At 35.7% G+C, this 12,548-nt stretch overlaps 1 protein-coding gene across 1 annotated transcript; it reads left to right on the top strand.

The window, feature by feature from the left end:
• Window positions 1-6,562: 6,562 nt before the first annotated feature.
• On the top strand, window positions 6,563-7,864 carry FAD2 (fatty acid desaturase 2). Its single transcript, XM_008242715.2, is given in 2 exon segments — window positions 6,563-6,589; window positions 6,592-7,864. Coding segments are annotated over 2 exon segments (1,146 nt in total). The 5' UTR covers window positions 6,563-6,570; the 3' UTR covers window positions 7,719-7,864.
• Window positions 7,865-12,548: the final 4,684 nt, after the last annotated feature.

Here is a 12,548-nt window from a genome sequence, read left to right as displayed (position 1 = left end):
CCTAATACATACTTTTATTAAGGAAAAATGGGGATCGGATCAATTTTGTTCTTAAATTATTGTTCTGGTTGCTTGATTATTTAGTTCATTTGAAATATTTGAGTTAGATTAGACAATATATTTTAGAAAGTTTTATACGAAACAAGTTTTAATAAAGCAAGAAAGTTTTAACTTAGTCCGGTAGATCGCTAAGATACAGATTGGGGAAAGTTAGGTCAGACGGTACCATTTTGCGTACATCTTAAGAGAACAAATTATTTCTAAAAAGGAAAAAGGATCATCAACAAACAAGAGAGAGAGAGAGAGAAAGAGAGAGAGAACAACATGAAAGTAGATCACCCTATTGAACTTTGATAAGATGTTTGTGTTAAAAGTCATCTAAGTTTGCTTACCTTGTTTATTGAACTTTAATGAGACGTATGTGTTGGTCTCTTGTATAAATAAACAGAGTTCCAAAGTTATGAGTTTGCCACGGGGTGTCTAAGCTAGATGCAATGCATTATGAAATGTTGTTGATTCATTATTTTTGTGATTTTTTGCAATTTTATGTAAACGGTCTAATCTCTTGTATAAATACAGAGTTTTGGATTCTATGAAATTCACTAGAGAAGATAGACAAGTCATGTCCTATCAGTTTGAAAATAAGCCATGCTTAAGATGATTGATCATAAATCAAAGGAGACGTTTCGTGTTGAATCTCATTTACAAATGGAAGAATTATGAAACTTAAAAGCCAATATACTTAATCAAATGACAAAGACATGTCGATTTAAACAAGAGACTGTGTCCTAAATGGGCAACAAAAGCATATTTGTGTAATTGAAATTCAAATCCAAGACTAAGTATTAGTGTATCAAGTCTTACCTGAATATTCAATTCTGGAAGTCTAACATTGAGGGAATGAATATTCATATGAAATTTGGTCAGCATTTAAACATAACTTTGCTTCCTTGATTGTAAATATTTATATGAAATATAGTCAGCATTTAACACATGTGTTTAATTCTGAACTTAGTTATAAAAAGTCTTGAGATTGAATTATTCTACTATATAAATTTAAATAAGGAACTTGGAATGGAAATTCCTTTTTTATTTTATTTTATTAAAAGATGAGAGGAAATTTGATTTTGGGACATTGTCAAACATTATTAAAAAAAAAAAGAAAAAAAGAAGAAAAAAAGAAGGTGTTGCAAAAATGTAGCAGCACATGGTGGGCACCGCTGAATTGATTACAATGAAACATTTCTCAACTACTTTTAAAATGGAAGAAAATTTGACGAACATTTCCTCAAAATTCAAATCGACGGTTGACAGGAGTAATTATAATGTCATAATAATGCTATAGTGAACCGGAGAAGGACGGCCAACTCCCGAAACCTACTTTCTGTTATGACAAAATCAATAAAGCTCAATTAGTCACGAAATATGGTTATGTTGTTTAACTTATTTGCGTGTTTACATTATAACTTGATTCGTGAAAAAAGTTTGGTTGAAAATGATTTTCCATGGCTTTTCTTAAGGAATAGGAAATGAAGGTAATGTTAGGAAAATAATCAGAAAATATCACTTTATTGCATTTTTCATGTTTGGTTTGCGTGGAAATGTAAAACAAAGTTTGTTTAATTTTTCAATTATATCCATATGAAATCAAATAAAAAAATAATGCATTTAATGTTATATTGTAATTCTAAATTGTTAATGGAAACAAAATGATCATGAAAAATGTGCATTTAATATTGACTAATTTTTCCAAAGTTTCACATGGAAAGGGAAAATGAAACTAAGGAGGAGGGTAACATTTTTCCCTTATTTCTCATGCGCAAGGCAACCATTTTCTATATCTGGACTTACCAAACATGAGAAAACAAATGATTTTTCATCCACAAGCCTCATTTTCCATGTACCAAACACCACATAAAGGGAATATTAGTCATTTTGTCTACTCATATTATAACACATGTACAGGTTATACCACGTAACCGTACTCCAATACTATTATATAATTTCTCAAAAAAGTTACAACTTTAAAACTTCAATGATGGACTTCCCATCCAACACAATGACATCATCACCTCAACTTAAGAACATTTAAGTTTAAAAGTCTTATTTATGGACAATTTAAATTCAATAAGGACCAATGCTACTTGGCGATGTGACACCCCTAACACTGTGGTTAGAGCATTTACACTGGACTCTCTAAACCATATCTTGAGACAAATTTTAGGAAAGAATTCCAAGAATACAACTTCAATCATGCTCCCTATAATTTAATATTGAGTATTTCAAACATTTAATTTATGCTAACTATTTTTAATAATATTTTTTAATAGAGATTGACCAATTAAAAAAGAGTTATAGTGTTTATGACTTCTTAAACTAGAGAGATGATTAGAGTTATAGTATTTATGACTCCCAAAATTTTATAGAGAGCTCCTAAAATAACTTTCATATATTTTTAGATAAAATTTAACTAAAAAATAGAGAACACGATTGTGGATGCTCTTAGAGCATCTCCAACTGATATGTCAAATTGCCACATGGATATGAAATAACAAAACTTGAAGGTTAAAGTTGCTCCAACTAAGTAGTCATATCTTACATTGATTTAAAAGCTGGAAGAGATATATCAAAAAGTTTAATGTCAAATATTTTTTTAATATTTTTTTTAGTCATGTACCCCACTATAATTTACTCTCTTTAAAAATTTTACGCATTATATGAGCCCCATTTGTTTTTAAAAATATAATAAAATAATATGATTTTATTTTATTTTATTTTTTTAAAGAGTGTAAATAGATAAAAGAGAAATGGGAACATACAATTTCTAATAAAAAAGTGTAAATAGACAAAAGAAGAATCATAAAATCAACTCCCAACAAACATTATCAAACCAAATGGGTCAAATCTGATTATAACCCTATTTTTGGTTGGGTTATTTTTCTTGACCTTTTTTTTATTATTATTATAATTTCGCAATTAATTTCGTTGGCTTGTAAATTTAAAGCTTATGTTTTTATGTGAAGGTGTTGAGTGCTGGTCCTGGCCACCAGCATAAGTGACAACTGCCGACCGCGCCATAATTTCCACAATAGGCACCCTAATGCAGCCCATAATTACGAAATCCTCAAATCCCAACACGTCGTTTCACGAACTCCGCAGGGGCCACTCTCGTCATTACAAAAAATTCACCAGCACCATGAGGGCTAACCCACACTGACACTGACACTGACACATACACGTGATAGCCCAGAGATATTTTTTAATAAATTTAGATTTTAGTAAAAAAATATTTATTTTTAAAAAAATTAATTTTTTTTTAAAAAGAAAAATATCTCAACTTTCAAACCAAAAACATGCAATGTAAAGGATTCTTTAAGAAAATCAAAAATAAATAAAAATAATTTTGTTTTTTTGATTTCTTTTAAAAAAAATATCTCTCTTTTGATCTTTTTTAAAGTCTCTTTTTTTATTTTTTGGTTACAAGATATTTATTTTTTTCACTTTCTCTTACATAGGTAGGCACGTCCCATCCCCGACGTCGAAAGTGCGTGGGAAAATAGACGGTCAGTATCGAATGCAAAATCAGTTAAAAGCGTGAGGCAGAGCATCGATCGTGTCACGCAAAGCAAGCCAAAGCTACCGAGGAGATCGAATCAGCTGTGGCCACGTCATCAGATATACAAAGTCCGAAGAAATCCGTGGCCCCGTCTCGTAACCCGTGGGTCCCACAGATATGGCAAACAGGGAGGGAAGCCTAAGCTTAAATAGTCGTGGCCTCAGGCCCTCCTGGACACTTCAAAAGGGCCGGCGCTTCCTCCTTATACAACAGGCCTCCGAGCCCAAGAGCGAGAGAGAGAAGAGCCTCGTTCAGGTACTCTCTCTCTAGTTTTTTTTCTTCATTTTGCTTCTGGTTGATTGTTTCTGTTTCGTTTGGCTTGTCAAATTCGGAGTTTTCTACTTGCATTTCGCGGTTTTTGATTGAATGTGATTTCACTTTGTATGTTTGAGCTCCATTTCTTGCTTCAATGGCGTAATCTGGATTAGATCTAGGCGTTAATATTTTTCTATGGAGATTCAGATCTTCGTGTTCGTTTGCGACTGCAACTCCAATTTTATTTCCCTTTTTCTTTTAAACGCCTACGATTTTGAGCTAGATTGTTATAATGCAACTAATATGATTTTTTAAGCTCGTTCATTCTCTATGGAGATTCAGATCTTCGTGTTCGTTTGCAACTCCATCTCCTTTTTTTTTTCCTTCTCTTTTTCAACGGCGACGATTTTGAGCTGTATTGTTAGACGCAACTGATATTCTTCTTTTATATACATATATACATATATATATATATATATATTTCTATATATTTCTATTTTTATGGTTAATTTAAAAGAATTGAGCATTTCGAAGTCCGATCTGACTCATCTGAGCGTACCAGTCTGGATCTTTTGTCGCGTTATTTGATTTGGTCCTTTCACACATGATCTCTGTCGTCATCTCTCACCCTTTATTTTCAAGTATTAAATTATTTTCGTCATTGTTACGGTTAATCTTATAATTTAATATTAGTTAATATGGATTCCTTTTTTTCCGGCCATTCGTCTTCGTTCTCGTTTTTCCTTCTTGGCTGCTTACATTTTAAATGCCGCGTTTTATTGGGGCGGTTGCAATTTTGTAACTTCTTGGCACCTTACCCTTCTCGTTTTGCCTTCTTTCTTGGCGCATATTCGTGATAACTTTTTCTCGGCTGATAATTTTGAAACTTTGCGAAGCTTTGGCTAGGTTTGATTTGAGAATTTGAAATTCCAACGAGAAATTCATTGTAGCTGCGTAACAGTATTTTAAGAATATTCGGAGAACAGTATTATCATTGGAATTTCAATTTTGGTTGGCAAGTTGGCAACAAATTAAATTTGATATTTTCTGGGCCATGGGCAAGTTGGAAATGTTCGGCACATTAGGAAAATGATGTGGTCAAAATCAAAGCTTTATCGTCAAGTGCATCATGCGAGAAGAAAATGAGCTTTTTTTGTCATTAATTAATATTTAATTATCCTTGACTGAATGGTTGACCTGCTCATTATATTGGGAGAGCCAAACAATTTCTCTTCCGCAGGTGCTGTAGTAACGTTGAACATGTATAAAATATGCTTATTTTTACTTTCTTTATTGAAGTTAGAGAGGCGTAAGGTATACCTTCACGTGACAGGCCTCAATTCCTTGTCTGTTTTAGATTCATCGAGGATTGAAGAGTCTGCCCACCATATGTATTTGATTTTTTCAATTTTTTCTAGTTTGGTGCGTTGCAACTAGCATGAGGGCTTGTTTCTTTATTGCCTATGTAGGGTAGCATTCGGCGCACAATTAAAGTGGCGGTGGGTCCTAAGGAATATCAAATAAAACCAAGAAAACTCTATTTATTCAAATCACGTTTTTGCGCAATACTTTGTTGTTGGTACTTTATCTCTAATTTAAGGGTCAGTCCCCACCAACTGCATTCTAGTTTGAGTTACCCGTCTATTGTTAACACAAAGAAACACTCATTTAAATTTTTATTCCTTAAAATTGTGGCATGCATTAAACATCCTCTAGGTTTGTGCTTGTTCTACTTGATTTGAAATTCTGGTGTGACTTATTGTATATAAAAACTTGAGTTGGGTTTGTAGTCAAATTGCCCGTTATGCATAGTGAATCTAGTTAGTGACACAGACTCCTAGTTTATATTGTAGTCAAATTGCCCGTTATGCATATGGCTCTAAATAAATGCTTAAAATAATATTAAATAAATAAGTATTTAATTATAGGGAGTCATTAGGAGTGTTTATCTCTTCTGATTTATGAGTCCTTAGTCTCTATTTTAGAGTGAATAGATAGTATGGTTGGAGTGGGTTTTCAATTCCTCCTAAATTTTAGCTGAGGAGGTTTAGGGAGTCTATTGTGGATGCTTTTAGTCTTTGCCATCTCCGTCTCAGCTGTTAAGAATAATATGTAACAAAACCAGGGAAGCTTGTCGGTACGTTTACACTGGTTAATAGTAGCGGAAATAACTTAGATCAAATTGGTTGTGTGATGCAAGAGCTCCTCTACTTGTATGTTGGATTCTTTTGGATATTCCACTTGCCTTTCTGGTTGGTTTTGGTCCGTTTACCTTGGCACTTTGTTTCTGAGTGGTTGTCATGTGAGGCTTGGACCTCCAAATATCTCAATCGGTAGGTGTATTTTTAATTCAACGTTTGCGGTGTTTCATTTTTTTGGTGCTCTTCGATTCAGCCAATGAGGAAACCCACACCCACCTAGCCGTAGTCACTCTCGAGGTCTACAGGGAGGAATATGTGAGAGATCTGAGGAATAAAATTATTTATAATTGTTTCATGTCTTTTACCTTTATCCTTACTAATATCTCCTTTTCGTTTCTTGGTGCTGATATCTTAAACTAGTATATATAACTATTGAAATCCTGTTGTGGCACTACAATTCAATTATTCTGTTTTGGTGGTGCATTGTGGACTAACCTCCTTTCACAATTACATTGTACTCAAAAGATTCGTTCTTCTTTCTTTGCAGATTTAGGAGCAATGGGTGCCGGTGGAAGAATGTCCGCACCCCCTCCCGTAAGAACGCTGAAACCGACAACCTCAAGCGAGTGCCATTCTCAAAACCTCCATTCAGTCTCGGCCAGATCAAGAAAGCCATCCCACCTCATTGCTTTCAGCGCTCTGTTATCCGCTCCTTCTCCTATGTCTTTTATGACCTTACCATTGCCTTTCTCCTGTACTACATTGCTTCCAATTACATCCAGCCTCTCTCTCAACCTTTCTCTTTCTTGGCGTGGCCAGTTTACTGGTTCGTTCAGGGCTGTGTCCTGACTGGTGTTTGGGTGATAGCGCACGAGTGTGGTCACCATGCTTTTAGTGATTATCAATGGCTGGATGACACAGTTGGTCTAATCCTTCACTCTGCCCTCCTTGTGCCTTATTTTTCTTGGAAGTATAGCCATCGCCGTCACCACTCTAACACAGGTTCCATCGAGCGAGATGAGGTCTTTGTCCCCAAGCAGAAGTCTGCTATTGGATGGTACTCCAAATATCTAAACAACCCACCGGGCAGGTTCCTTACACTCACCATCCAACTCACTCTAGGCTGGCCTCTGTATCTGGCTTTCAATGTTTCAGGGAGGCACTATGAAGGCTTTGCCTGCCACTACCATCCATATGGCCCCATCTTCTCCGATCGTGAACGATTGCAGATTTTCCTTTCTGACGCCGGTGTTCTTGCAGTTGTATATGGGCTATACCGTCTTGCTGTGGCAAAAGGGCTTGCTTGGGTTGTATGCTATTATGGAGGACCTTTGATGGTGGTGAATGGATTTTTGGTGCTGATCACGTACTTGCAGCACACACACCCTTCATTGCCACACTACGATTCCTCCGAATGGGACTGGTTGAGAGGAGCTTTGGCAACAGTTGACAGAGATTACGGCATCCTGAACAAGGTTTTCCACAACATCACAGACACTCATGTTGCTCACCATTTGTTCTCAACCATGCCACATTACCATGCAATGGAGGCCACCAAAGCTATCAAGCCGATTTTGGGCGATTACTATCAGTTGGACAGGACGCCGGTTTTCAAGGCAATGTTCAGGGAGGCAAAGGAGTGTATTTATATTCAGCGAGATGAGGGTGACCAGAAAGGTGTCTTCTGGTACAATAATAAGTTATGAATGTGATTATCAAAATTGTTCAAATGAGTGTTGGGGGAGTTTTAAGTTCTTGTAATGGATTGAGCTTCCCCTTTTCACTCATGAATTAGGTTTCTTTCGTCGCTTGGGGCTCTGCTTTAATATGACTAGTTGTGCTATTTCAATAATTTTCTCACCCCTATTTATTGTAAACGCAAGAATGTTCTGTGCTTTCTCCCCTCCAATGAATGTGGTTAATTTCCTAAGCGAAAAGCTTTCCAAAGGCCTAATGAAAAACGGAACGTGCTAAACCAATTCTGAATATTTTCATTTTCATTTTCATTTTTGTGGTTGAGAAAGACTCAAGAGAGTCGTTGCAACTTGGAACTCAATTTCTGTGGCACAATGAATCCCTGAACGAGAGGGAGGAAGGCTAAATGAAATGATAACACATGGGCTTTGCTCAGCCACAGGACAATGCTGATCCGTTCCATCTGTCTTAGCTGCTTCATTGATATTTGGCACTCTCACCCACACTATCTTCACCCTGTTTTTGTGGGATGTGGAAGAATAAAATCCAAGGGCTCCTTGGGTGAGCTGGATGATACGGTTGGATAGAATTAATAATCATAGTCAAGTGTTTGGTGATCTAAAAATAACTCGGAATGGATTATGTCTTTTGGAGCCTAAATGTAGTAGAATTATGAATCCCACCAAAGTTGGTTGGATTATGTCCTATCATGCTAGACTATATAATACACTATTGGATTAGTATTATCCTTTCCAATCAAATGTAATCCAATCAATTCCAATCGGGAAACATGACCCCAAATGTCCATGAGTGTAAATTGCAATATAGCCCGCGGTGAGTTCGAATTTGGAAGAATATTACTCTTCATTTTATGTCATTAGAAAGAAAAACAAAAATGAATTAAATGAGTCAATAGTGAAGAAGGCACAGTAAATGAGTTAAGAATTTCTAGACGAAGTGTTCCATTTTCTATATGTAACCAAAAAATATAAGAAGGGAAATATGTTTTGCAAGGCAGTGCACCCGCCCCTAAAGCTCAATCACCCTCGACTATAGTAGTTTAGAATATTGAACAAATGGAGTAGCCCAATCAATGTATCTAGTATAAACTTCAGCCCAGGCTTAATTATACTGGCCCAATATGCTCATCTATTATTCCAGGCCCTTTTATCATAACAGGCTTCCGAGAAAAAATAAATTAGAAATCTGCAATCCAGTTTACAACCCTACCACAGAAGCCCATTATGTTGTTACGTAATCCTTTTAACCACACCAATATATATTATGAATTGGATTATTATTTTTTAATAATGTTGTAAATTACGAACTTGAAAGGTATGAATTGCTTAATGGGAACGGATTACCTGAATCCTGATTACTATGTATGACTAAATCAAAGTTTACAATCAATGTCATCATCCTCAATCCTGGGTTTCATTACATCAAAGGGAAATCGACATCAAATCACACAAGTTCAAAATCATGTCGACATTCGATGGTTATTATTTCTTAATTAAACCATATTAAGTTGGTATTATTTTCCATCAGTCAACGGTAAATGCATACTTACATGTTGCCATGGCCAATAGATAAGAAAGTGACTTGCCTTAAGAACAGAAAATCAGATTTATTAGTAACCTTGAATATCTACAAGTCAAAGATTTCTTAGGCAAACATTTGGGTTACTTAATTTGTACTTCAAAAGAAAAGCAAGACTAATGAGAAGTGAAATCTCTGGACCACAAATCGACCATGAAAGCAACTGGTAACTGCAGACATACAAAAAAAAGGTCCAATAATATATGTACTGCTAATTCTTTACATGTACACATGAATTGGTCTCTGATATTAATTTGATAATTAACATACATGTTGATCATGTATAGAGAAGAATCTTGTATATTAGGTCATACAACTAATGTTATAAGAAGAAGAAAAAAAAAACAGAGTGTCTCTAGTGGAAAATTGAAATATATCTTGCTTGCATATGCATATTTCTTTTGTTAAATTATTAAGACGACGTTACGTTGTTGAATTGTGAACGTAAACAATTTGACAATTTATTAAATTGATTCTTATTTAAATGTGCGAGTTAAATTCACAATATGACAATACAAGTATTTGTCTTTGCAATATAATTTGATACGCGAGCATTACCACCTGATTACGGTGCAATGCAATGCATGATACTTAAAAACTCAATGAACAAAATTAAATGGTTGATACATCCTTTTCCAAAATGTAGCTCGATTAGTCGAACCTTCCCCAGAAAATTCAGAACTGTAGGCTTAACCTGAAAAAGGGTTGAGTGTTTTTAGGTCACGAGAGAGATATATATATATATATGGGTAGGCCAGCTAATGAAGCAGAAGTACGGGCTTCAAGTAATATGAATTACCCTGGGTAGGAAAAGGAAGCCTTTCTAGGTACAGATGTTACCATATAGTATAGCGAAAATACGGAAATTAACAGTGCAATATATAGTACTTTTACTGTGCACTCGCAGTCTCAGAATACATGCAAACTGTAAGATGAAATCATCTGCATTGCATGCATGTGCATGTCAGATTCAAACTGATCATCATCACGTGCAACAACTCCTTAATTTCACATTCAATTTTACACGAAGTAACCATATATATATTCTGCATGTGTTGGTTTGTTTGAGTCTGGTTTCTTAAGCGGATATTATGGCGGGCACGTACAAACATGTGACATGTATGCCATAAATATATATGTTATTTTCTTTCTTTCTGTTCCTGCATAGTGCCTAAAATGAACTAGCTAGTAGCTTCTGTGTTCCATAATCATTGCCATCTCTGCCACGCAGCTATATACATATATATATGTATGTATGTATGTATGTATGTATGTGTGTATATGTATTATTGAAGAATATAAGCATATATGTATCATGATCTGGGGTGTCCAAAGAGAAAGTAGCCTATCTAGCCTTAAATCATCTCTGGCAGGACTATATATAGCACCAAATTTGGTTACACGCCATACTAATATATGTTGCCATTGTTCCATCACATCCACTGCGACCTAGCAACCCTAATGTGAAACACATAATATAATTAAACACAAGACCTAAATCCATATATGCATATGTATATGTTTATACCATATTTGACCGGTCAATCAGAGAATGACACGTGGAACAAGGGATTCATAAGGAGGACCCATTAAAACTGACAATCTATTACGTCCCACAAAGTACATCGGCAGGTTGTGACCCTTTGGCACCATGGCTTGTCAATCATGGCTAAAGACCGCGCTTCATTAGAGATTTATCACAAAAACATGTGGCGTCCCCTCAGGCAATGCCCACAGTGTAATAACCCAATCCTAATTAAATTAATTTATTTTGATAAAAGACTATTTTACCCCTAGAATATTTTATTAGTATAAAATATTGACTTTTTGATTGGGAAGGAATTTGAAAATTTTGACTGTACCGTTAAGATGAGTCCGTAGACGTAGTGGGCTCGAATCCAAGTGATAACGAGAAAAATACGATCGAAACTTATGTAGGGGCAAAATCGTAATTTTCCAAAACCAAATTTTGGATGGATTTCAAACTGAAAATCCGACCAATTACAGTTCAAATTGGACGTTGTCGTAGTTGAATAAATTGCTCCACTCATCGAGTAGTAGCTATAGCCGGAAGGGTGGCCCTCGATTTGGAAGTTTTCCAACCACGGGTATCACTTTAGACACTCCACGCACTGCCGGCGCATGTGGCAGCGCGTGGGCACTGTAGCAAGGGCACATTGCATTCCAATGTGATCTCCTTGTTGTCACGAGCAGGTGGGTGTGTTTGGATTTCAATTCGAATATCGTTTGAGCCTCGAACGGATTTCACCTATTGTGCGATTTCAGGGTTCGATGTGTTAGGACCTTTGGATCAACTCTAACTTAATATATGTTGATCTAGGCAATGCTAGGATCCTGTAAGATTTCGCGGATCGTGATTCAGAGTCTTGTATATTCTTATTCAATAATTCGAAGTTTAATTAAACGATAACCGTCCGATCGTGCAATCATGATTAATCCAATCATTCAGTTAAGAACAAACTTGCAGGGTAGGTTTAGAAGGGTGTGTTGAACCTATAGGAACTCCCGGATTTGTAATTGGAGGTTGACCGTGAGTCTTCCGATGTAGTTTCATTTCATCCTTAGAGAAGTGTTAGAATGACCATGCAAACGAGTCCTGACCAAAAATTGAGTTATTCGGATCATATTATGGATTTAGACGATTATGGAATGAATACAGATAGTTATATATAGATTGCTAAATTGTGCATAGTTCTATTATTTGTTATTGAAAGTGTGTTATAGTATTGATAGTATACTTGAATGTTACTCTCGATATTTGGAGATTATACATTATTGGAACTGATGGAATCTCTAGGGGTAGTGATTAGTTATTTATTTATTTATTTATCTAGTTGTTTATTGCTATGAAGATTATAATTATAGTATTGGAATGGTTTGTTAATCGAAGTTCGACGTGATTAATAAGCCAATTAAATATTTAAGTGCATGTCTATCTTTAATACATATACTCAGTAGCTGAAAATGGATTTGTGGAATAAAGGGAAAGTTTGTGATAAGTTTCAGTTATGGTTTTCAAACCCATCACAGGAGTACACCCTCCCGTTGCCTTGAAACGATTGTTTTTATTTATATATGTTAAAGCCCCACGAGTTTCGAGGACGCTGAACTGTGTGGTGCGAGAATGTGGTTTGGGTTGACTTGGTGTCTCCGAGGCCTGCAAAGATTGCGACTCGAATTGACTTTGTGTTTCCGAGGCCTGCGAGGATGGAACTGACATA

This window comes from Prunus mume, linkage group LG8 (genome assembly GCF_029339155.1).
Source record: "Prunus mume cultivar Tortuosa linkage group LG8, ASM2933915v1, whole genome shotgun sequence".
NCBI lineage: Eukaryota > Viridiplantae > Streptophyta > Magnoliopsida > Rosales > Rosaceae > Prunus > Prunus mume.
The sequence above is the reverse complement of the archived record's forward strand: the minus strand, read 5'-3'. Positions and strand labels throughout refer to the sequence as shown.